The sequence below is a fragment of the Salvelinus fontinalis genome, chromosome 9 (genome assembly GCF_029448725.1).
Source record: "Salvelinus fontinalis isolate EN_2023a chromosome 9, ASM2944872v1, whole genome shotgun sequence".
In the NCBI taxonomy this organism is placed as follows: domain Eukaryota; kingdom Metazoa; phylum Chordata; class Actinopteri; order Salmoniformes; family Salmonidae; genus Salvelinus; species Salvelinus fontinalis.
The window spans coordinates 35,872,795-35,895,286 of NC_074673.1; the positions used below are offsets into that span (position 1 = coordinate 35,872,795).

The 22,492-nt window shown below is 41.5% G+C and overlaps 1 protein-coding gene across 1 annotated transcript; it reads right to left on the reverse strand.

The window, feature by feature from the left end:
• Positions 1-3,574: 3,574 nt before the first annotated feature.
• Positions 3,575-17,452, reverse strand: LOC129862495 (purine nucleoside phosphorylase-like). Its single transcript, XM_055934228.1, has 6 exons — positions 17,047-17,452; positions 13,176-13,345; positions 12,755-12,858; positions 9,686-9,861; positions 9,232-9,422; positions 3,575-9,084 (listed from the first exon to the last, which is right to left on the reverse strand). The coding sequence occupies exons 1-6, from the start codon at positions 17,073-17,075 to the stop codon at positions 8,888-8,890; spliced, it is 867 nt and encodes a 288-aa protein (XP_055790203.1). The 5' UTR covers positions 17,076-17,452; the 3' UTR covers positions 3,575-8,887.
• Between the last annotated feature and the right edge of the window lie 5,040 nt (positions 17,453-22,492).

A 22,492-nucleotide genomic window follows, 5' to 3' on the forward strand; every position in this document is an offset into this window, starting at 1 on the left:
TTTTAATTCTTCCTTGCGCTCTAATAGTTTATGATTTTAATGAACAAATAAAGATAAACTTAAGCAAACTTTTAAAAGAGTGTGTGTTGTTCAACTGTGCACTGTTGTGTGCTGGTGGGAATCTCCCAAACTGCTTTCGGAAATGAATACTTTTAAATCCCTCTCTTATTATGGCACTCTCTCTTTACAGGCTTTCTCCCTCTGGTTGCTTAGAAGATTTGAGCCAAGTGAGTGGGGAAATAAAAAAAAAGCTTTCCATCAACAGTGGGATTGCACTGCACTGATTACACCAAAATGAAAAAGATAAAAAGAACAGGATGGAGGAGGGGAATGTGTGAGTAGTGTGTTGTTAAGAGATATCTGGGTAGAAGACAGGGAGAGCGTGCCTCTTGATCTAAAAATGAATATTGTTTTTTTTTCTGTGTGTGTTTGTGTAGAGTAGAAAAACCACACTCCAATCTAGTATCACATTCGTCCATCATTACCTCGATTTGTCGTGAGTGATTTACAAGTTTAGTGGCTCATATGGGTTTAGTCTTAACTGAAATCAGTCATCCACATAGAGACTTTGTAAAGCAGAGTGCCCCTGAAAAAAGGAAATATGGGGCCTGTGAGAACATTAACGCAAAGTGACATTAATTCGTAGTGAGCTAAAATGGAATTGGGATCTCTAGGATGATTTAGGAGTTGGTGTTTGAGCGATAGAGGGGACAAGCTGCAAAAATGGAAGGAAAATGACCCTGGAACAGAGAAAGAGGGAAAAGACAGGAGGAAACACAAAAACAATCTCTGACATCAGACCAAAGATGGAAGTGTACAATGCATGATTACCACAAGTTATCTAGCTAACTCACTGAGATATCATGACATCGTGCAATGAACTATGAGATTGCCTCAATATGCAGACCTCACTGCACACACAGCTTTGCATTATTTACACGTCTGCAATACTGTATGGCTAACTGCAATACTGTGATGTACAGGTGTTGGATCTTAATTTGATCACCCTGTTGCAGGATAACTTTAACATTTGTAGTGTATCTGAGGTTTATAAAGGCTTCTGAAGTTAGTAATTTCCACTTTGAAATTTCAGACTTGATTTTCCTTTAAGAAAAAATGCATCAACACTTACAAAAATGTCCATCAATTATAATCCACATTCCTTGCTGCTGCAGGATTATTTTCCTGCCGTAGCAAACTGGCTCAAATTAAGATCCTACATCTGTACGCACAATGGCTCATAGCAATGCCAGGGTTGTCTTCACGTTCCCTTTAGAACACTGTTATTACACAGCACTGTTTCAGACAACTGTGTTTTTTAATCTGACCTTTGCGTGGTGATCAAAAGATTTGACCCATCTGGATCATAGAAATTCAATAATGCCTATGTTGCCTCCATTTCAGGCAAGATGAAAATCATGTGTTCCTTGCTAATGTCAGTTAAATTTATCTTGGAGCATGTAGAGACAAATAACTACTTTGTAGAGCAACACCAATTGCATGATGAGAAAACAAAAAAGTAGTCACTCAAAACATGCATCACACACACTACACGCACACGTGCACACACACACACACACACACACACACACACACACACACACACACACACACACACACACACACACACACACACACACACACACACACACACACACACACACACACACACACACACACACACACACACACACACACACACACACACACTTGTTATATTATTCAGTGTAGCACTGTTGTAATGAATACTCAGGAAGAAAAAGGTGTAGATTCACGTGCAGAGCGCGAGAGGTGTTTATTTTGCAGAAGGCAGGAATCGTGGTCACACGCAGGCAATGGTCATACACAGGTAGGCAAACAGGCAGGTGAATCAAAACTAGGACTGAAGGCTATAACTGGTTCTCACAAACGACCTAGGAAAAGGCTTAGTAGAGTCAAAACAAACAATACCTCACAAGGGCACAAACAGAATGAACTGAACTAAATAAGGAGCTGATGAGACCTTTCAAAAAAGAAAGACAGGGCTACATTCAAGAACACAACAAAACAGGGCTACGTTCAAGAACACAACGAAACAGAACGCAAGGTTGACGAAGAAAATAAATACAGAACCTTACAACTGTAATGCCCTCATGAATGTATCTTGGAGTGACTATTATCTTGTCTGTTAATAGAGAGTAACGGGGGCCCTAGCCTGTTCTCCCTCACTACTGCTTATGCAGTTTACACAGGGCATTCGCTGATTCATTCATATTCCAGCACTGATTACAAGGGTGGTTGTAGTCTGCAGATACTGCTGGTGATGCTAAGAGACAAAGGGAGAGCATCGTGTCATCAACTCCTGAATTATTTACTGATCCACATGACATTAGTAGATGGTATTTGAAACATTGATGAACATTAAGTTCATCATGATGGGTAACTCAATATCATACTTGATCAAGCATGAGAGTACAACAACGTGTACTCTCATGTGTAGTAACTGACAACATGCATCAGTAGAGTCTTCAATTGTCATGTCACTATTTTTTCTCGCTCACTCAGGACAACAAACTGTGTTTGACCTGAGCCATTTATAGACTGTGCATTTGACCATTCTACATTATGCACAACAATGAGCGGTTATTATCGAGATTGCTACAGTGATGGGGTGAGCCAACAGTGTACTATGTATGACACATAATATTGTTCTTAAACCATTTGAGAAAGGTGTTTTTTCTGCACTGTCATTGTCTTCATTTTGTTGCATATTTGCAGTGTGCCATGATGGAGAAATATCTCCAAAGGTGTTTCTATTTCTGGCGGCAGTCTGCGAGGCTCACCGTGTTAATATTTCATCTCAGCTCCACTTCTACAGTGTGTTGGCAGAACTGTTGAATTATGTAGTGGATAGGGGATGGGAAAGTTCCTTTTCATTCATCACATTTTGCAGCATATGTGTTTAGTTGTTGATGTTTTCATGTCTTGTGTTTAGGCATACAGTACTGTGACACAGGTCTCTCTAAATACTGATTGGGAGGGACAGTTGAGATGGAGAGTGGAAGTGTATGCCCCTTCTATTGTTCTCTCATTTCAAAAGATTCCTCCTTTTATTAATCAACATCATTGATGACAATCAATTTCTTGCCTTTTTCAAGCAAAGCATAAAATTCCTTTACTTCTCTAGGAAGCACCTTAAAGATGGAATCCTCACTATGGGAAACAGTGCCTCGTCCGCCCCACGGCTGTTGTTATTGTTTTTGTTTTGTTGACTAAGCAGAGCTGGGGTGCGTTGTGCATCCTGGTAAAAAAATATTGCAGTACATATGTTGCTGTTCTATTGCACGTGCAATGATGTCAGAGGGACATCATTTGTTGTTTGTAGTAACTTATTTTTTGTGGTGAACGGACGTGGCCATTTCACCATGAAGGATTACATCTTGAAAAGACAGAACTCTGTTCTCTTCCCATATTGCTGGAGAGTCAATATGAATATAAACGATAGGAAATAAACCATTCCCTTCAAAGGACTTTCCCTACCTGTAATCTCACATGGACATTGCTCCTGCACAAACACACACTCATAGTACACAACTTTAAAAGTGTAATTTGTTGGTTTTATTTGAGTTATTATGCCTTTGTTTTTAGAACTGAAATTACAGTAAAGAAGTTAATATCATACATACAGTGCATTACTACTCCTCAACTGTGACAAACATCTGAAGTCAACAAGCTCCTTTATATGACTATGAAAATAAGTGGGACAAAAGCATTAAGTGTGAAAAACATTAAGAATACGGCTCTAGACTGACCAGGTGAATCCAAGTGAAAGCTATGAGCCCTTATTGATGTCACCTATTAAATCCACTTCAATCAGTTTAGATGAAGGGGAGGATTAAATAAGGATTTTTAAGCCTTGAGTTAACTGAGACATGGATTGTGTATGTGTGCCATTCGGAGGGTGAATGGGCAAAACAAAAGATTTCAGTGCCTTTGAACAGGGTATGGTAGTAGGTGCCAGGCACATTAGTTTGTGTCAAGCACTGCAAAGCTGCTGGGGTTTAAACACACGCAACAGTTTCCCTTGTGTATCAAGAACGGTCCACCACCCAAAGGACATCCAGCAAACATGACACAACTGTGGGATGCATTGGAGTCAACATGGGCTGTTCTTATAGCAAAATGGGGTGCAACTCAATATTAGAAAGGTGTTCGTAATGTTTTTCACACTCAGGGGCTTTTAAAAATGTTATACTTTTTATTCTTATAACCATAACTTATAACCATGACTAGGTATGGCGATCTCTCCATCAAGGAGATCTCTCCAATGAAAATACTTAACTCATATTAAAATGGTGGAATTATAGGTCCACCAATGAATATATACATTGCTAATTATTACTAAGAGTAACACAACACAATGATTGTTGGTCCACGTGACATACAGGCCATTGATTGGTCTTTCAGTGCTTGGTCCCTTAATCACAATGATCATGAGAATAATTTGTACCTAATAAAATGTCAATTTACAGTACAGTATTACAGTACATAGTGCAATACATTCATGTATATGTTATTGTCTGGGCATGTTTATTTCATGAAGGCAAATATGACATTTCTATGCAACAGTTGATGGTTTAGATGTATTATGCTACTAAACATCTTATAGTTTGTTCAGTAGTTTGTTCAATATTATGCATTTTCAATTTTCTTTGGAAGTAAGAGGAATATATTACTCTCATGTCTGTACCATCTCTTATCTCTTTATTATTAAGTTAACTGGTCATTACATTACTTTTATTGGCATAAGGACGACCTCTTTTCGAAGACGTGAGTTTGGTTAGTATCTCTCTTCACAGTTATTCAGTCTAGAGATGAATACTGCACATGATTATACGATGAGGACAAATCACAGCAAATAAGGTGTCATATCATGCTGAGGTAGCAATACTAGAATTAGCCTCTGTGATAAGTAATGTGAACAAATAATAAAATGCTATACTAGCTAGCGTGCAATCAAATAACGTACAGTTGAAGTCGGAAGTTTACATACACCTTAGCCAAATACATTGAAATTCAGTTTTTCACAATTCCTGACATTCCCTGTTTTAGGTCAGTTAGGATCACCACTTTATTTTAAGAATGTGAAATGTCAGAATAATAGTAGAGAATGATTTATTTCAGCTTTTATTTATTTTATCACATTCCCAGTGGGGCAGAAGTTTACATACACTCAATTAGTATTTGGTAACATTGCCTTTAAATTGTTAAACTTGGGTCAAACATTTCGGGTAGCCTTCCACAAGATTCCCACAATAAGTTGGGTGAATTTTGGCCCATTCCTCCTGACAGAGCAGGTGTAACTGAGTCCGGTTTGTAGGCCTCCTTGTTCGCACACGCTTTTTCAGTTCTGCAAACAAATTTTCTGTAGGATTGAGGTCAGGGCTTTGTGATGGCCACTCCAATACCTTGACTTTGTTGTCCTTAAGCCATTTTGCCACACATTTGGAAGTATATTTGGGGTCATTGTCCATTACAAGACCCATTTGTGACCAAGCTTTAACTTCCTGACTGATGTCTTAAGATGTTGCTTCAATATATCCACATAATTGTCCTGCCTCATGATGCCATCTATTTTGTGAAGTGCACCAGTCCCTCCTGCAGTAAAGCACCACCACAACATGATGCTGCCACCCCCGTGCTTCATGGTTGGAATGGGGTTATTCGGCTTGCAAGCCTCCCCTTTCTTTCTCCAAACATAACAATGGTCATTATGGCCAAACAGTTATTTTTTTGTTTCATCAGACCAGAGGATATTTCTCCAAAATGTACGATCTTTGTCCCCATGTGCAGTTGCAAACTGTAGTCTAGCTTTTTTATGGCGGTTTGGAGCAGTGGCTTCTTTCTTGCTGAGGGCCATTCAGGTTATGTCAATATAGGACTCGTTTTACTGTGGATATAGATACTTTTGTACCTGTTTCCTCCAGCATCTTCACAAGGTCCTTTGCTGTTGTCCTGGGATTGATTTGCACCTTTCGCACAAAAGTACGTTCATCTCTAAGAGACAGAACGCGTCTCCTTCCTGAGTGGTGTGACGGCTGTGTGGTCCCATGGTGTTTATACTTGCGTACTACTGTTTGTACAGATGAACGTGGTACCTTCAGGCATTTGGAAATTGCTCCCAAGGATGAACCAGACTTTTTTCTGAGGTCTTGGCTGATTTCTTTTGATTTTCCCATGATGTCAAGCAAAGAGGCACTGAGTTTGAAGGTAAGCCTTGAAATACATCCACAGGTACACCTCCAATTGACTCAAATGATGTCAACTATCAGAAGCTCCTGGTCATTTTTTTAAAATGCCTTCCTCACCATCTTGAATAAGCATGCCCCATTCAAGAAATTTAGAACCAGGAACAGATATAGCCCTTGGTTCTCTCCTGACCTGACTGCCCTTAACCAACAGAAAAACATCCTATGGCGTTCTGCATTAGCATCGAACAGCCCCCGTGATATGCAACTTTTCAGGGAAGCCAGAAACCAATATACACAGGCAGTTAGAACAGCCAAGGCTAGCTTTTTCAAGCAGAAATTTGCTTCCTGCAACACAAATTCAAAAAAGTTCTGGGACACCGTAAAGTCCATGGAGAATAAGAACACCTCCTCCCAGCTCCCAACCGCTCTGAAGATAGGAAACACTGTCACCACCGACAAATCCACTATAATTGAGAATTTCAATAAGCATTTTTCTACAGCTGGCCATGCTTTCCACCTGGCTACCCCTACCCCGGACAACAGCACTGCCCTCCCCTCTGCTACTCGCCCAAGCCTTCCCCATTTCTCTTTCTCCCAAATACAGTCAGCTGATGTTCTTAATGAGCTGCAAAATCTGGACCCTTACAAATCAGCCGGGCTAGATAATCTGGACCCTTTCTTTCTAAAACTATCTGCTGAAATTGTTGCCACCCCTATTACTAGCCTCTTCAACCTCTCTTTCGTGTCGTCTGAGATCCCCAAAGATTGGAAAGCAGCTGCGGTTATCCCCCTCTTCAAAGGGGGGGACACCCTTGACCCTAACTGCTACAGACCTATATCTATCCTACCCTGCCTTTCTAAGGTCTTCGAAAGCCAAGTCAACAAACAGATTACCGACCATTTCGAATCACACCACACCTTCTCCGCTATGCAATCTGGTTTCAGAGCTGGTCATGGGTGCACCTCAGCCACGCTCAAGGTCATAAACGATATCGTAACCGCCATCGATAGGAAACAATACTGTGCAGCCGTATTCATTGACCTGGCCAAGGCTTTTGACTCTGTCAATCACCACATCCTCATTGGCAGACTCGACAGCCTTGGTTTCTCTAATGATTGCCTCGCCTGGTTCACCAACTACTTCTCTGATAGAGTTCAGTGTGTCAAATCGGCCTCTGGCAGTCTCTATGGGGGTGCCACAGGGTTCAATTCTTGGACCGACTCTCTTCTCTGTTTACATCAATGATGTCGCTCTTGCTGCTGGTGATTCTCTGATCCACCTCTACGCAGACGACACTATTCTGTATACTTCTGGCCCTTCTTTTGACACTGTGTTAACAACCCTCCAGGCGAGCTTCAATGCCATACAACTCTCCTTCCGTGGCCTCCAACTGCTCTTAAATACAAGTAAAACCAAATGCATGCTCTTCAACCGATCGCTGCCTGCTCCTGCCCGCCTGTCCAACATCACTACTTTGGACGGCTCTGACTTAGAATATGTGGACAACTACAAATACCTAGGTGTCTGGTTAGACTGTAAACTCTCCTTCCAGACCCACATCAAACATCTCCAATCCAAAGTCAAATCTAGAATTGGCTTCCTATTCCGCAACAAAGCATCCTTTACTCATGCTGCCAAACATACCCTTGTAAATCTGACCATCCTACCAATCCTCGACTTCGGTGATGTCATTTACAAAATAGCCTCCAAAACCCTACTCAATAAATTGGATGCAGTCTATCACAGTGCCATCCGTTTTGTCACCAAAGCCCCATATACTACCCACCACTGCGACCTGTACACTCTCGTTGGCTGGCCCTCGCTTCATACTCGTCGCCAAACCCACTGGTTCCAGGTCATCTACAAGACCCTGCTAGGTAAAGTCCCCCCTTATCTCAGCTCGCTGGTCACCATAGCAGCACCTACCTGTAGCACGCGCTCCAGCAGGTATATCTCTCTAGTCACCCCCAAAACCAATTCTTCCTTTGGACGCCTCTCCTTCCAGTTCTCTGCTGCCAATGACTGGAACGAACTACAAAAATCTCTGAAACTGGAAACACCTATCTCCCTCACTAGCTTTAAGCACCAGCTGTCAGAGCAGCTCATAGATTACTGCACCTGTACATAACCCATCTACAATTTAGCCCAAACAACTACCTCTTTACCTACTGTATTTATTTATTAATTTATTTTGCTCCTTTGCACCCCATTATTTCTGTCTCTACTTTGCACTTTCTTCCAATGCAAACCAACCATTCCAGTGTTTTTTTTTTTTAGTTTTTATTTTACTTGCTGTGTTGTACTCACTTCGCCTCCATGGCCTTTTTATATTTTTATTTATTTATACATATATCTGTTTGCCTTCACCTCCCTTATCTCACCTCACTTGCTCACATTGTATATAGACTTATTTTTATTTTTTTTCACTGTATTATTGACTATATGTTTGTTTTTACTCCATGTGTAACTATGTGTTGTTGTATGTGTCGAACTGCTTTGCTTTATCTTGGCCAGGTCGCAATTGTAAATGAGAACGTGTTCTCAATTTGCCTACCTGGTTAAATAAAGGTTAAATAAAAAATAAAATAAATAAAAATAACATCACCTTATAGTAACTATGTTCCTGGGCTGATTACACAGACAGACTGGGGCTGATCTACATCTTAGCTAGCAGGTTACTGACCATCCTCTGTAGGTCCTGAGTACGCATTCCTGTGGTCTCCAGCACCTCATCGTGGTTGGCCTTCTCCTGGCTATTGTAGTCTATGACCACCTTGTTGGTGATGAGAGACAGGCCAAAGACACGGAGACCACAGTGATGGGCCACCACCACCTCAGGGACTGTACTCATACCTACAGAGCACAGACAGAGGGTGAGAGAAGACAAGCATTGAGTTTGGTAATTTTCAACCTGACACTCGTACATTTTCTGTAGAAGAAATGGACATGGCTATTGAGAGAGTTGAAGGCCATGGTAAAAACCCAATGAACCATGCTTACCCACAGCATCTGCGCCTAGTTTCTGGAGAACTCTGCACTCTGCGATGGTCTCAAAGGTGGGACCTGGAAGCATGCAGTACACACCTTGCTGGATGAAGGAGGAACAGCCCTGCTCCTCAGCAGTCTCTTTGGCCAGACTAGAAAGGTCTTTGTCATAGGCGTCCGACATGCAGGGAAAACGGACTCCAAACCTGAAGCGATACATAAAGTCCTGTGTCATATCAGAGGCCCTCGATGTCAGGTAAAGGACAAAGTACAATCCAAGGACTCCACAAGGTTAAGACCCATGCCCTTTACTGTAATAAAATGCCAGTAATCAGGCTCCATGTATGGGAAAATGTGGGAGGAGACCTCTGGGGAGCCTTTTCCAAAGCAGAAAGAGAAGCCCATCCTCTTCAGACAGGGGGAACACGTAACGCAACCCTTCCAAAGATCAAAAGACTGCTATTCTAACCTTTCATCGTTGTGACCACACAGTGGGTTCTGGCCTGCAAAGCCAGGCATGTTGATGTGATCCTTGATCAGCATGATGTCACCCACTTTAAATTTGGGGTTCAGCCCCCCAGCAGCATTGGTAATGATCAAGGTCTCCACCCCCAGCAGGAAGAACACTCGGACCGGGTACGTCACCTGGAGAGAAAAAGGAACTAGAAATAAGGGATCACTCAGTGCTTACATTTTTCAACAGAAAAACTGCACTGTTGTCATTATTACTAGGTGACTAGACTATAATCGTTATAGAGGGTGGAATCATTTTAACAAACCTTTAAACCTTTATAGTCTTAAAAACCTCTTAAAGATTGGACACTTTTTTTCAATTTTCGCCTAAAATGACATACCCACATCTAAATGCCTGTAGCTCAGGCCCTGAAGCAAGGATATGCATATTCTTGATACCATTTTAAAGGAAACACTTTGACGTTTGTGGAAATGTGAAAATTATTGTAAGATAACATAACACATTAGATCTGGTAAAAGATGTGGCCTTTCTCTTGAAATGCAAGAGAAAGGCCACAATGTATTACACAGTTTAGGTGCAATTAGATTCTGGCCACTAGATGGCAGCAGTGTGTGTGTGTGTAAAGTTCTAGACTGATCCAATGAACCATTGCATATCTGTTCAAGATGTTGTTTCATGACTGCCCAAATGTGCCTAATTTGTTTATTAATAACTTTTCATGTTCCAAATTGTGCACTCCCCTCAAACAATAGCATGGTATTCTTTCACTGTAATAGCTACTGTTTGAGGACAATACAGTGCCACCGACACGGCCCGCTACCAAAACCTGTGGGCTCTCCTTCACCGCAGCCAACGTGAGTAAGACATTTCAACTCGTCAACCCTCACAAGGCTGCCGGCCCAGACGGCATCCCTAGCCGCGTCCTCAGAGCATGCGCAGACCAGCTGGCTGGTATGTTTACGGACATATTCAATCAATCCCTATCCCAGTCTGCTGTTCCCAAATGCTTCAAGAGGGACACCATTGTTCCTGTTCCCATGAAAGATAAGGTAACTGAGCTAAACGACTATTGCCCCGTAGCACTCACTTCCGTCATCATGAAGTGCTTTGAGAGACTAGTCAACGAGACGGCCTACAGGGAGGAGGTGAGGGCCCTCGGAGTGTGGTGTCAGGAAAATAACCTCACACTGAACGTCAACAAAGCAAAGGAGATGATCGTGAACTTCAGGAAACAGCAGAGGGAGCACCCCCCTATCCACATCGACAGGAGAGTAGTGGAGAAGGTGGAAAGTTTTAAGTTTCTCTGCGTATACATCACGGACAAACTGAAATGGTCCACCCACACAGACAGTGTGGTGAAGAAGGCGCAACAGCACCTCTTCCAGCTCAGGAGGCTGAAGAAATTTGGCTTGTCACCAAAAACACTCACAAACCTTTACAGATGCACAATCGAGAGCATCCTGTCGGGCTGTATCACCGCCTGGTACGGCAACTGCTCCGCCCACAACCGTAAGGCTCACCAGAAGGTAGTGAGGTCTGCACAACGCATCACCGGGTGAAACTACCTGCCCTCCAGGACACCTACACCACCCGATGTCACAGGAAGGCCAAAAAGATCATCAAGGACAACAACCACCCGAGCCACTGCCTGTTCACCCCGTTATCATCCAGAAGGCGAGGTCAGTACAGGTGCATCAAAGCTGGGACCGAGAGACTGAAAAACAGCTTCTATCTCAAGGCCATCAGACTGTTAAACAGCCATCACTAACATTGAGTGGCTGCTGCTAACATACTGACTCAAATCTCTAGCCACTTAATAAAAAAAAATGGATGTAATAAATGTATCACTAGCCACTTTATATCATGTTTACATACCCTACATTACTCATCTCATATTTATATACTGTACCCTATACCATCTACTGCATCTTGCCTATGCCGTTTGGCCATCGCTCATCCATATAGGTTTATGTACATAATCTTATTCATTCCTTACACTTGTAAGGTAGTTGTTGTGAAATTGTTAGATCACTTGTTAGATATTACTGTGTGGTCGGAACTAGAAGCGCAAGCATTTCGCTACGCTCGCATTAACATCTGCTAACCATGTGTATGTGACCAATACAATTTGATTTGATTTGTAAATTGGACAGTGCAGTTAGATTATTGGACAGTGCAGTTAGAATAACAAGAATGTAAGCTTTCTGCCAATATTAGATATTTCTATGTCCTGGGAAATGTTCTTGTTACTTACAACCTCATGCTAATCGCATTAGCCTACGTTGGCTCAACCGTCCCGTGGACGGGACAAAGATCCCGAAGAAGTTTTAATGTCTTAGTCTTAGGTCTCTCTTTATGTAGTGTTGTCTCTCTTGTTGTCTTAGGTCTCTCTTTATGTAGTGTTGTGTTGTCTCTCTTGTTGTCTTAGGTCTCTCTTTATGTAGTGTTGTGTTGTCTCTCTTGTTGTCTTAGGTCTCTCTTTATGTAGTGTTGTGTTGTCTCTCTTGTTGTGATGTGCGTTTTGTCCTATATTTTTATTTAATTTATTTTTATTTTTAATCCCAGCCCTCATCCCCGCAGGAGGCCTTTTGCCTTTTGGTAGGCCGTCATTGTAAATAAGAATTTGTTCTTAACTTACTTGCCTAGTTAAATAAAGGTTAAATAAAAAATAGATAAAAAATGCTTATAGTAGGTCAGGGTGCAGACAGATTGTGTTTTAAGAGGGTCCCAAGATTTAGACGTGAAAATTCAAGTAACACTGTCAAAGGTTAAACCAAGTTGACTGCTATGCTACTTTCACAGAGGTCAAAGCTAACTAAAGACACTAACTGTGTTATTCTAACATAATTGGATTTCTTCATAAAAGTGCAAACTGGTGAAATATCATTGAGGACCTCACTACTCATTTGAAAGAATATAGTAGCTGTATTTAAAAATAGATACCATCCCATAAGGTGTCAGGTTTATCATGGGATATACAAGCATTCCAATACACCTTTTCAGTAAATATTTATTCAATGTAATGAGGATATGGCTCTGGTGGGTGGAAAGAGTGGAGCTCACCGTGGCAATGTCATAGCCCTCGTAGAAGTGGAAGCGGCCCTGCATGCAGACACACTGCTTCCCCTGCAGCTCCCCAAATACCAGCTGACTGACATGTCCTTGTACTGCAGTGGTACAACAAGAAAGACAGGAGGAGGATTTTAATAGAATTGCTGAATGTAAATATTTCAAGGACAGGAAGCAGCAGCCACCATCGGGTGACGGTCTGGTTCTGGGTCACAGTGAAGTGTTCTTACTTCAACTTTCAAAACATCCACCTAAACATTTCTCATCTGACATTAAATGATTAAATGCATAAGTTATCAATGATCATTATAATTTCTATTGAGCTGGATGATGTAATGATGCATGTACAAACTGAAGACAGCATGATGCTGTACAGTTTCAGGTGGTAGAGTGCAGGATAAGTATGGTGTCTGACCTGTGCTGTTGGGGAAGTGTGGGATGTCCTTGTAGGGAAACACAGTCTTGTTGTCCAGCAGGTCAGCAAGACCACTGAGGCCGGAACCACAGATGATGGCTATTTTAGGCCTCTGCTCAGTGTGGGACAGCAACCAATCAGCTGTCTCCCTGTAATCCTCATATTTGTAACTGAGGGAAGAAACAGATAGCAAGTTCATGCTATTCAGTATAATGTTACAATCTAAATCATCAATGATCATCTGTGTTTCTGCAGAGATGGACTACTATACACCTTTCATCTGAACACAACCAATGGGAAGATTTGTTTTTTGATTATGCAAAACCTGTCAATTACTGTCAAGTATCTTAGCAACTCCTTCAGCTACTAATAACATAATCATAGACAAACACACCCCTTCACACCCCGGGCTCCTGAGTGGCACAGCATGTCCTTAGACAGGCACTGCATCTCAGTGTTTGAGGTGTCACTACAGACACCCTGGTATGAATCCAGGCTGTATCACAACCGTCCGTGATGGTGAGTCCCATAGGGCGGTGCACAATTGGCCCAGCGTCGTCTGGGTTTGGCCGGTGTAGGCCATCATTGTAAATAAGAATTTGTTCTTAACTGACTTGCCTAGTTAAATAAAGGTTCAATTTAAAAATAAATTCATCTGCTCTCTTGGTACTGAATGTGTGTGTGTGGGAGGGAGAGACAGAGGGAGAGAGAGAGAGAGAGTGGGAGAGCTTATCTAATTGAATTAAATTGAATATAACAAAATGTAATTAACTTCTACACATTTAAATTATACAAGCATATCAAGTTGTATTGGCATTTGAGACATTATGGTTGTTGGCATACTCATCGGGTGGACATGGTGAATGATTGCAAGTCCTGTCATTAAAAAGTAGGCATAGACAGATTTTATAAGTGACCATAAATCCAATGAGATCACTTGGTCTGGAGACCAATCTAACCAACATTAGTGGCATAGAAAGCAGTTTGTTCTGTTGTTTTTAACAAAATAAAAAATATTCCTTAATGTTATTTTACTGTACAACAGATACTACTGTAAACATGTGAAGTGGACTAGATGATTATATGAAACAGGACATACAGGTGGGAACTGGAAATTACTATGTCTTATTTACGTTTTGAACCAATAATTTGCCACAGAATAAACAAAGTCCTGACCAAAGCAAACAGTTTGTCTTCCTCAATTTTCTTTGGGGGGCAATAAAAGGTGTTCAATGTTAACAATAAATCTCATCACCATAAACGTTCATATCAGGCATGTTTAATTTGAAGTATTGAAACTGTTTTTTATACTGGTAGTTTTCTGCTCGCTGTAGTAAATGGGGGGAGCTCACAGGACGAATTGACTGATTCCGTGAAAGCGCAGCGCTTCCATCACGGAGCTGTCCGTGGTGCTGCTGGCCACTGCCGGATCAGGACTTTCCATTCAGCACGGTCCACGGGGCCGCGGGACTGCACACTCTCTGAACCAGGCGCTCAATGAACACGCACAATGGCCACTCATTGTGTACTTACAACGCCGAGTCCCTTTCCTTTCAAATGAGCTGGCAAAAGTAGGGCTGCTTTCAATGCTTCAATCAAATCAAATCAAATGTTATTTGTCACATGCGCTGAATACAACAGGTGTAGACCTCACCGTGAAATGCTTACTTACAAGCCCTTAACCAACAATGCAGTTTTAAGCAAAATAAGAGTTGAGAAAATATTTACTAAATGAACTGAAGTAAAACAATAAAAATATAGAAGAGTAACAATACAATTTTGCATAGGGTTTTCATGAAAAGTATGCATGTCTCTTTAAGTGTTACCAGGCCAGCATGTACCTACATATTAGGATGTAGCCTAAACACTAAAATAATAGGGAGGAAAAAAAGATAAAATATTGTTAAATATTATTAACCATATATTAGGAATAGAGATTTTCGATAAGTAGGCCTATATCAGCAATTTGTATTGATATCTATCAGATAAATCTATTATACCAGAGAACCACGATCATCTCTTGCCATGAACATTCACAAATCTGCCCATTTCATGTAGCCTAATCCATTGCCACATTGTAGCCTATTAATGACTGACTGAAGCTGGCATATTGGAAGTGGAACCAGGGCCCGGTTTCCCAAAAGAATCTTAAGGCCAAGTTCGTCGTTAGGAACTTCTTATGAGCATCGTTAAATCTCCGAGATTTTTCTCCAAACCATCGTTATCAGGGACAGCAGTGGAGAAGGTGAAAAGTTTTAAGTTCCTGGGCGTACACATCACAGACAAACTGAAATGGTCCACCCACACAGACAGTTTGGTGAAGAAGGCGCAACAGCACCTCTTAAACCTCAGGAGGCTGAAGAAATGTGGCTTGTCACGCAAAACCCTGACAAACTTTTATAGATGCACAATCGAGAGCATCCTGTCGGGCTTTATCACAGCCTGGTACGGCAACTGCACAGCCCACAACCGTAAGGCTCTCCAGAGGGTAGTGAGGTCTGCACAACGCATCACCGGGGGCAAACTACCTGCCCTCCAGCACACCTACAGCACCCGATGTCACAGGAAGGCCAAAAAGATCATCAAGGACAACAACCACCCGAGCCACTGCTTGTTCACACCGCTATCATCTAGAAGGTGAGGTCAGTACAGGTGCACCAAAGCTGGGATCGAGAGATTGAGAAACAGCTTCTATCTCAAGGCCATCAGACTGTTAAACAGCAATCACTAACTCAGAGAGGCTGCTGCCTACTGTGAGACACAATCACTGGACACTTTAATAAATGGATCACTAGTCACTTTAAACAATGCCACTCTAACTAATGCCACTTTAATAATGTCTACATATCTTACATTACTCATATCACATGTATATACTGTATTTTCTACCATCTACTGCACCTTGCCTATGCCGCTCAGCAATCGCTCATCCATATACTTATATGTACATATTCTCATTCACCACTTTAGATTTGTGTGTTTTAGGTAGTTGTTGGGAAATGTTAGATTACTTGTTAGATATTACTGCACTGCACTGTTTTTTCACCCTCCCACTTCACTTTGTGCACAGAAGATCTCCGTTAAACAGAATATCATGGTTTATCCGTCTCTCTGTGACCGCCGATAACTTCAGGACAAAGTTAAATACAAGTACAAAGCTGCCAATGTCTTAACAATTGATACAAACAAGCGACATATACAAAGAAAACCGGGATGAGTGCATTAAAATATAGCCTAAAAACAGTAGTCTATGTGCCAATTTAATTCATATTGAAATACATTTCATGTTCAATCAATTGATTTCTATTTTGCTACGTGTATGCTACTGTCTGTAATTTGTCTCAATACATATTTCATGATGTGTAGCCTAACATGTATGCAATGATGTGCTAAATCGGTGATTTAGTGCATTTGTTATTGGGTAAGCATTATAATAAGCCGCCTCAATATTTGTAGCCGTAGGTGGTAATATCTCTCTTGGAGCTGATCCGTCGTCAGTATTGTGAACTAATGTTAAGGAAAGATTTGAATGGAGTAAACTGGTCCTAGAGCAGCGTTCAGTATCGACACATGCTCCAACGACGACCGTTCTTTTTGCGTGACGTTTTGGGAAACGCTTGACACATCTTCGGCTGTTGTAGGAAATATGCATCTCTAAAACACTCGTGCGCCTAAATTCCATCGCTATCCGGAAACCAGGCCCAGAACATTCATGGGTTACTGTGCGCTTCCAATCCCTGACACAGACGAATTGTTTAGCATATAACCGTGGCTAACTTGTTATAGGCTCTACTGTAGCCTACCATGAGGACAACTGTTAAACCAGTGTGCATTTCACCCCGATATAGGCTACACCGATATGCTATCTTACCTGGATGGGTTCGAAGATGAAATGTTCATTGCTGTTTGTTCTTCAGCTACTGAGTTTGGCGACAAACGGTAATCGTAGGACGAGGTCACGGTTGCGATGGACAGATGTGATGGGAGGGTGGCGTGACGAAGGAGGAGTCGTTGGACTTGCGGTTCCTTTGATAGGGCTCGTTTTACTAATCAACATTTCTAACAGACTGGGCCCGGTTTCCCAAAGCATCTTTGAGCCAAATTCATCGTTAGAACCTTCGTAGGAACATCGACATCGTTACATTTCCGAGCTGTTTCCCTAAACCATCGTTAGTAAAGTTGCACTTGAAAACGCTCGTTATTTACAGACTGCCTCTCAGACCATTCGTAAAACAATTAAGTGTGTTTTAAGATTATTTTTTGCCCTTCCGCGTCAATTTATACACAGAAGATCTATAAACATATAATCAAGCTGTTTATCTGTCTCTCTGCGACCGCAGATAACTTGGGAACAAAGTTGACTTAAAATGCAAAGTTGACAATGTCTTTGCAATTGAACAAGTAAAGGATAAATATATGCTTAAAATTAAAACTGAGATGACTGCATTAAACAATAAATAGTCCTACAGTAGGACCTATAGGCCCCATAGGCCTATATATTTGAATCATATTGAAATAAATGTAATGTTCAGTCAATTGAGTTCTATTTGTAAGCTACACTGACTATTCATTGCTAAATATATTCTTTGCCTCAATATATTTCATGATTTATAACAACATGTGCACAATGATGTGCCAAATTAATCTGTGATTGAGTGCATTATTATAGTGTAAGCATTAGAATAAACCGCCTCAATATTCGCAGCCATTAGGTGATCATATCTCTCTACGAGCTGAGTACTGTGGAATAATTATAACGTGATCAGAGCGCAGCGCTGACTTTCTTTCGATCCTATCAGTAGTTGTATTGAACAACTCACGTAATGAACGTTCTTTCTATGTGGTGTTTCGGCAGTTGTAGGAAAGATGCATCATTAAAACACCAGTAAGACTAATGTTCCATGATTGAACTTCCACCCGCCAGTCTGAGCCTTGATGAATGATAATCAATCAAATGTATTTATCAAACACTTCTTACATCAGCTGATGTCACAAAGTGCTGTACAGAAACCCAGCCTAAAACCCCAAACAGCAAGCAATGCAGGTGTAGAAGCAAGGTGGCTAGGAAAAATTCCCTAGAAAGGCCAGAACCTAGGAAGAAACTTAGAGAGGAACCAGGCTCTGAGGGGTGGCCAGTCCTCTTCTGGCTGTGCCGGGTGGAGATTATAACAACACATGGCCAAGATGTTCAAATGTTCATAGATGACCAGCAGGGTCAAATAATAATAATCACAGTGGTTGTAGAGGGTGCAACAGGTCAGCACCTCAAGAGTAAATGTCAGTTGGCTTTTCATAGCCGATCATTCAGAGTATCTCTACCACTCCTGCTGTCTCTAGAGAGTTGAAAACAGCAGGTCTGGGACAGGTAGCACATCCGGTGAATAGGTCAGGGTTCCATAGCCACAGGCAGAACAGTTGAACCTGGAGCAGCAGCACGACCAGGTGGACTGGGGACAGCAAGGAGTCATCAGGCCAGGTAGTCCTGAGGCATGGTCCTAGGGCTCAGGTCCTCCGAGAGAGAGATGAAGAAAGAAAGAAAGAAAGAGAGAGAGAGAATTAGAGAGAGCATACTTAAATTCACACAGGCCACCGGATAAGACAGGAGAAATACTCCAGATATAACAGACTGACCCTAGCCCCCGACACATATACTATTGCAGCATAAATACTGGAGGCTGAGACAGGAAGGGTCGGGAGACACTGTGGCCCCGTCCGTCATAACCCCTGACAGGGCCAAACAGGCAGGATATAACCCCACCCACTGGGCCGGGCAGATTCAACATAGGGAACTGAAAGGCTCCTATGACTAACCATATTTTTTGTAATTCATTAGGCCTACGTTAAAACTTCACCACAAAAAAAATCATTTACTGAAATAGTGAAAATGGATGAAGGGGAACATTTGATGCGTAATATGTGTAGGCTACCTGAAACCATGCCCCCACACTGGAAAAACCCCCTTTAAACGTCCCTTTCACACAGAGCAGATGTGCCCTCATGACAGGCCTTTGAATGTCTCTTTGTGGTCAAAGAGCCTGCACTGACATCATGTGAAATGCATAATTACCCATGATGTCTTGTCATTTGAGTGTGGTTAAATGTCAGGTTTTGATTTCATTTTGCCTTGTGAAGGCCTACATTGAGAGAGATCCCTTTTAATCATCCCCAACAGTCACTCTGTTTATGGTAGTGCTTGAAGGACTACTCAATTATTATTTTCTTCTGCATTTTAGAGCTCTCTCCAGTGAAAAAGTGTAACTTCTAGCAGGCTACTTCAAGGTCTTCCTTGGCCAAGGGGTTAATTGTAGTGCAGATATTGTCATGAGTCTGAGAGAACATTTAGCATTTTTAAAGCTAATTTCCTGTTAATCTACAAACTTTGCAATGAGGAGAGAAAATGTTCCAGTTTCAAGTAACTGTCCAGTGAAAATCAAATTTAAAAAAGTTAATATTCTGTTAACTCATACCCAAATAACGTTGTTGACTCATCCTATGCTCGTATTTGTTGTCAGAGCATGAATTAGAGAAAAAACACTTCAAAAACCTCACCTCAAACTTATATCTCAAACAGACTCTTTAAAAAATGCTTGCTATTTCCTCATGTAGGAATGTTAAAAAAATGCATATCTTTGGTACATAAAAAAAGAATTTCCTGCAATTCTACACAGTTTGACATGACTTATTATGCCTCTCCTTTGATGGGTGTTTTAAGGGTATATGCAGTGGCAACCTGTCCGTTTTGAGCCCACTTGTTTTGAGCGCCACCTGTTTGGCATGTTATTTTGGCATTAATTCATGTCACATACCAGTTTGCAAACTTTGAGTCAATAAAGCCACATACAAACAAGGTCTCTTTCTTGAGTAACTTGTGTAACCGATGTGAAATGGCTAGCTAGTTAGCGGTGGTGCGCGCTAATAGCGTTTCAATTGAGGACGTCCCTCGCTTGAAGACCTGAAGTAGTTGTTCCCCTTGCTCTGCAAGGGCGGCGGCTTCTGTGGTGCGATGCTTAGATGGTGGCTATTGTTGATGTGTGCAGAGGGTCCCTGGTTCGGGGCGAGGAGAGGGACGGAAGCTATACTGTTACATAAGGCAGCTCCAAAATGCAGTGCTTTCTGTGGTGAAGGGGCAGCCAGCGGAATATACAGAATGTAGGTGTCGGTAATCTTCTCTAGTTGCGCCGTAATTGTCTCAGTGTTCTGTCACTCACGTAACTAACGTTACGTCTTTGCAGAATCTAGGCAGTTCAAGCCCCCTTGGGTGCTGCCATAGATTTACATTAGAAGTGTCCAACCAAGAAGGCTCAAGGTCATTGGCCACAGATGAAATGACATCAAATCACGTTATATCTACCGTAGCTTTGATCATGTTACTATCAAAATCTTAGCTAGCAAGCTAGACAAGCAGTCATCATCATGAATCTTGTTGACAATCTACTGGCAAATCTTTTTCAATCATCAAGATAAATTATAGATACAGTAACACTTACTCAGCTCCGACCTGAAGATCACTGACGTCATGATTTGACCTTGTTTTTTCCTGAGTTCCCAGTTGTTTTGAAAGCACATTTGATGACAACATTTGTCCACAAGAAGGACTGCCCCACCTTCCTGTTCAAGTGAGCACAGCACAACAACGGGGAGTCCAAACATTTAATGTATGCTGCTTCAAAAATTAGCTCATGTGCTTTTCTTCATGAGGAGGGGATACTATATAATTGACTCAAAGTTTGCTTATTGGCCATTGGACAAAAACATTACACAACAAGTCGGAAATCGCAAATTCAACAATGAGTGGTTTGGAAGGAATCAGTGGCTAACTGCAAGCGTAGGAAAGCAATTACTACTTTGCTTCCCTTGCCTGCTATTTGGTGGAGAGGGTGTGTGGTCCAAGTCTGGCTTTAAGGATTTAAAACATCTGTCTGAAAGTTTTTTTTTCCAAGCTTAAAAGGATAAACATTCACACGTAACACCATGGGCCAGAAACGTTTGAATACATTTGCCATGCTATCAAACCAGCATGACTTCTGCCGCATTCAAAACAACTGGAAACTTGGAACTGGGAAATCTCAGACTTCAGTGAGTTCAAGACAACTGGGAACTGGGAAAAAAACGAGCTACGACTTGGAAAATCCGTTTTGAATGGTCATCCAACTCAGAATTCCAAGCCGGGAACTCGGGCTTCTTTCTCGAGCTCTGACCTGAAAATCACTGACGATCACTGACGTCATGATTTGACCTTCTTTTGTTGTTTTGAAAGCACCTTTGATGACAACATTTGTCCACAAGAAGGACTGCCCCACATTCCTGTTCAAGTGAGCACAGCACAACAACGGGGAGTCCAAACATTTTAATGTATGCTGCTTCATAAATTAGCTCATGTTCTTTTCTTCATGAGGATGGGATACTATATAATGTTGTTGGGTCTGTAACCATGTTTGCCAGTGACAGTCAATTCCCATTCAAATATTTGTTTTCAACAAAAAGTTCAGTAAATCCAGGTGATATTACAAGGGTTGTTTTGTTTGCGGAATGTGTTGTCTGTGAGATGGTATATTGTCTATAAAAGTGGATCCTCGTGATTGTATTTTTCTTCCTTTTTAGAACACATAGGCTGTAATAAAATACTTCAAATGCCAGGCTTTGGCCCTTGTCTTTCTCTCCCCCTGTGGATTATGTTTCAAAGCGTCTGAGGGCATTGTCTGGTAGTATTTGAGACATGGTACTGCCTTGTCAGGTTCTTCTGTTCTCCAGAGGCGAAAGAAACGCACACCAATTTAGGCGAGGTGCTGGAAAGCAGAGTTGAACACTTGAAAAATTAAAGGGGAGCTGGACACTAAGAGCTCAGATGCAATAATTTAATAACCTAATAACCAATGTTTCGACAGACAAGCTGTCTTCATCAGGGTATAATGACAAACACTGCGGGGTGACTAGTTTAAATAGTGTCAAAGGACACACACAGTTGTCTGTAACCATGGCCGGTGGTGGCCTGATATCATTGGTTAATTCTCAGATATAAAAATAACATACCAAAAACATGAATTGATAGCATAAGATCATAGATACAATTTGGCAACATAGGTCTATCCCTTAGTTTTAGGTCAGTGTGCGCGCAGACAAAAGACTTCGCTGAGTTCCACGAATGAGCAGCTTTCATGCTAAAATAGATTATAAAATGAACGCAAGTGTCACGTTCCTGACCTTATTTCCTTTATTTTGTCTTTGTTTAGTATGGTCAGGGCGTGAGTTGGGGTGGGCATTCTATGTTATGTGTTTCTATGTTGGGTTCAATGTATTAGCCTGATATGGTTCTCAAT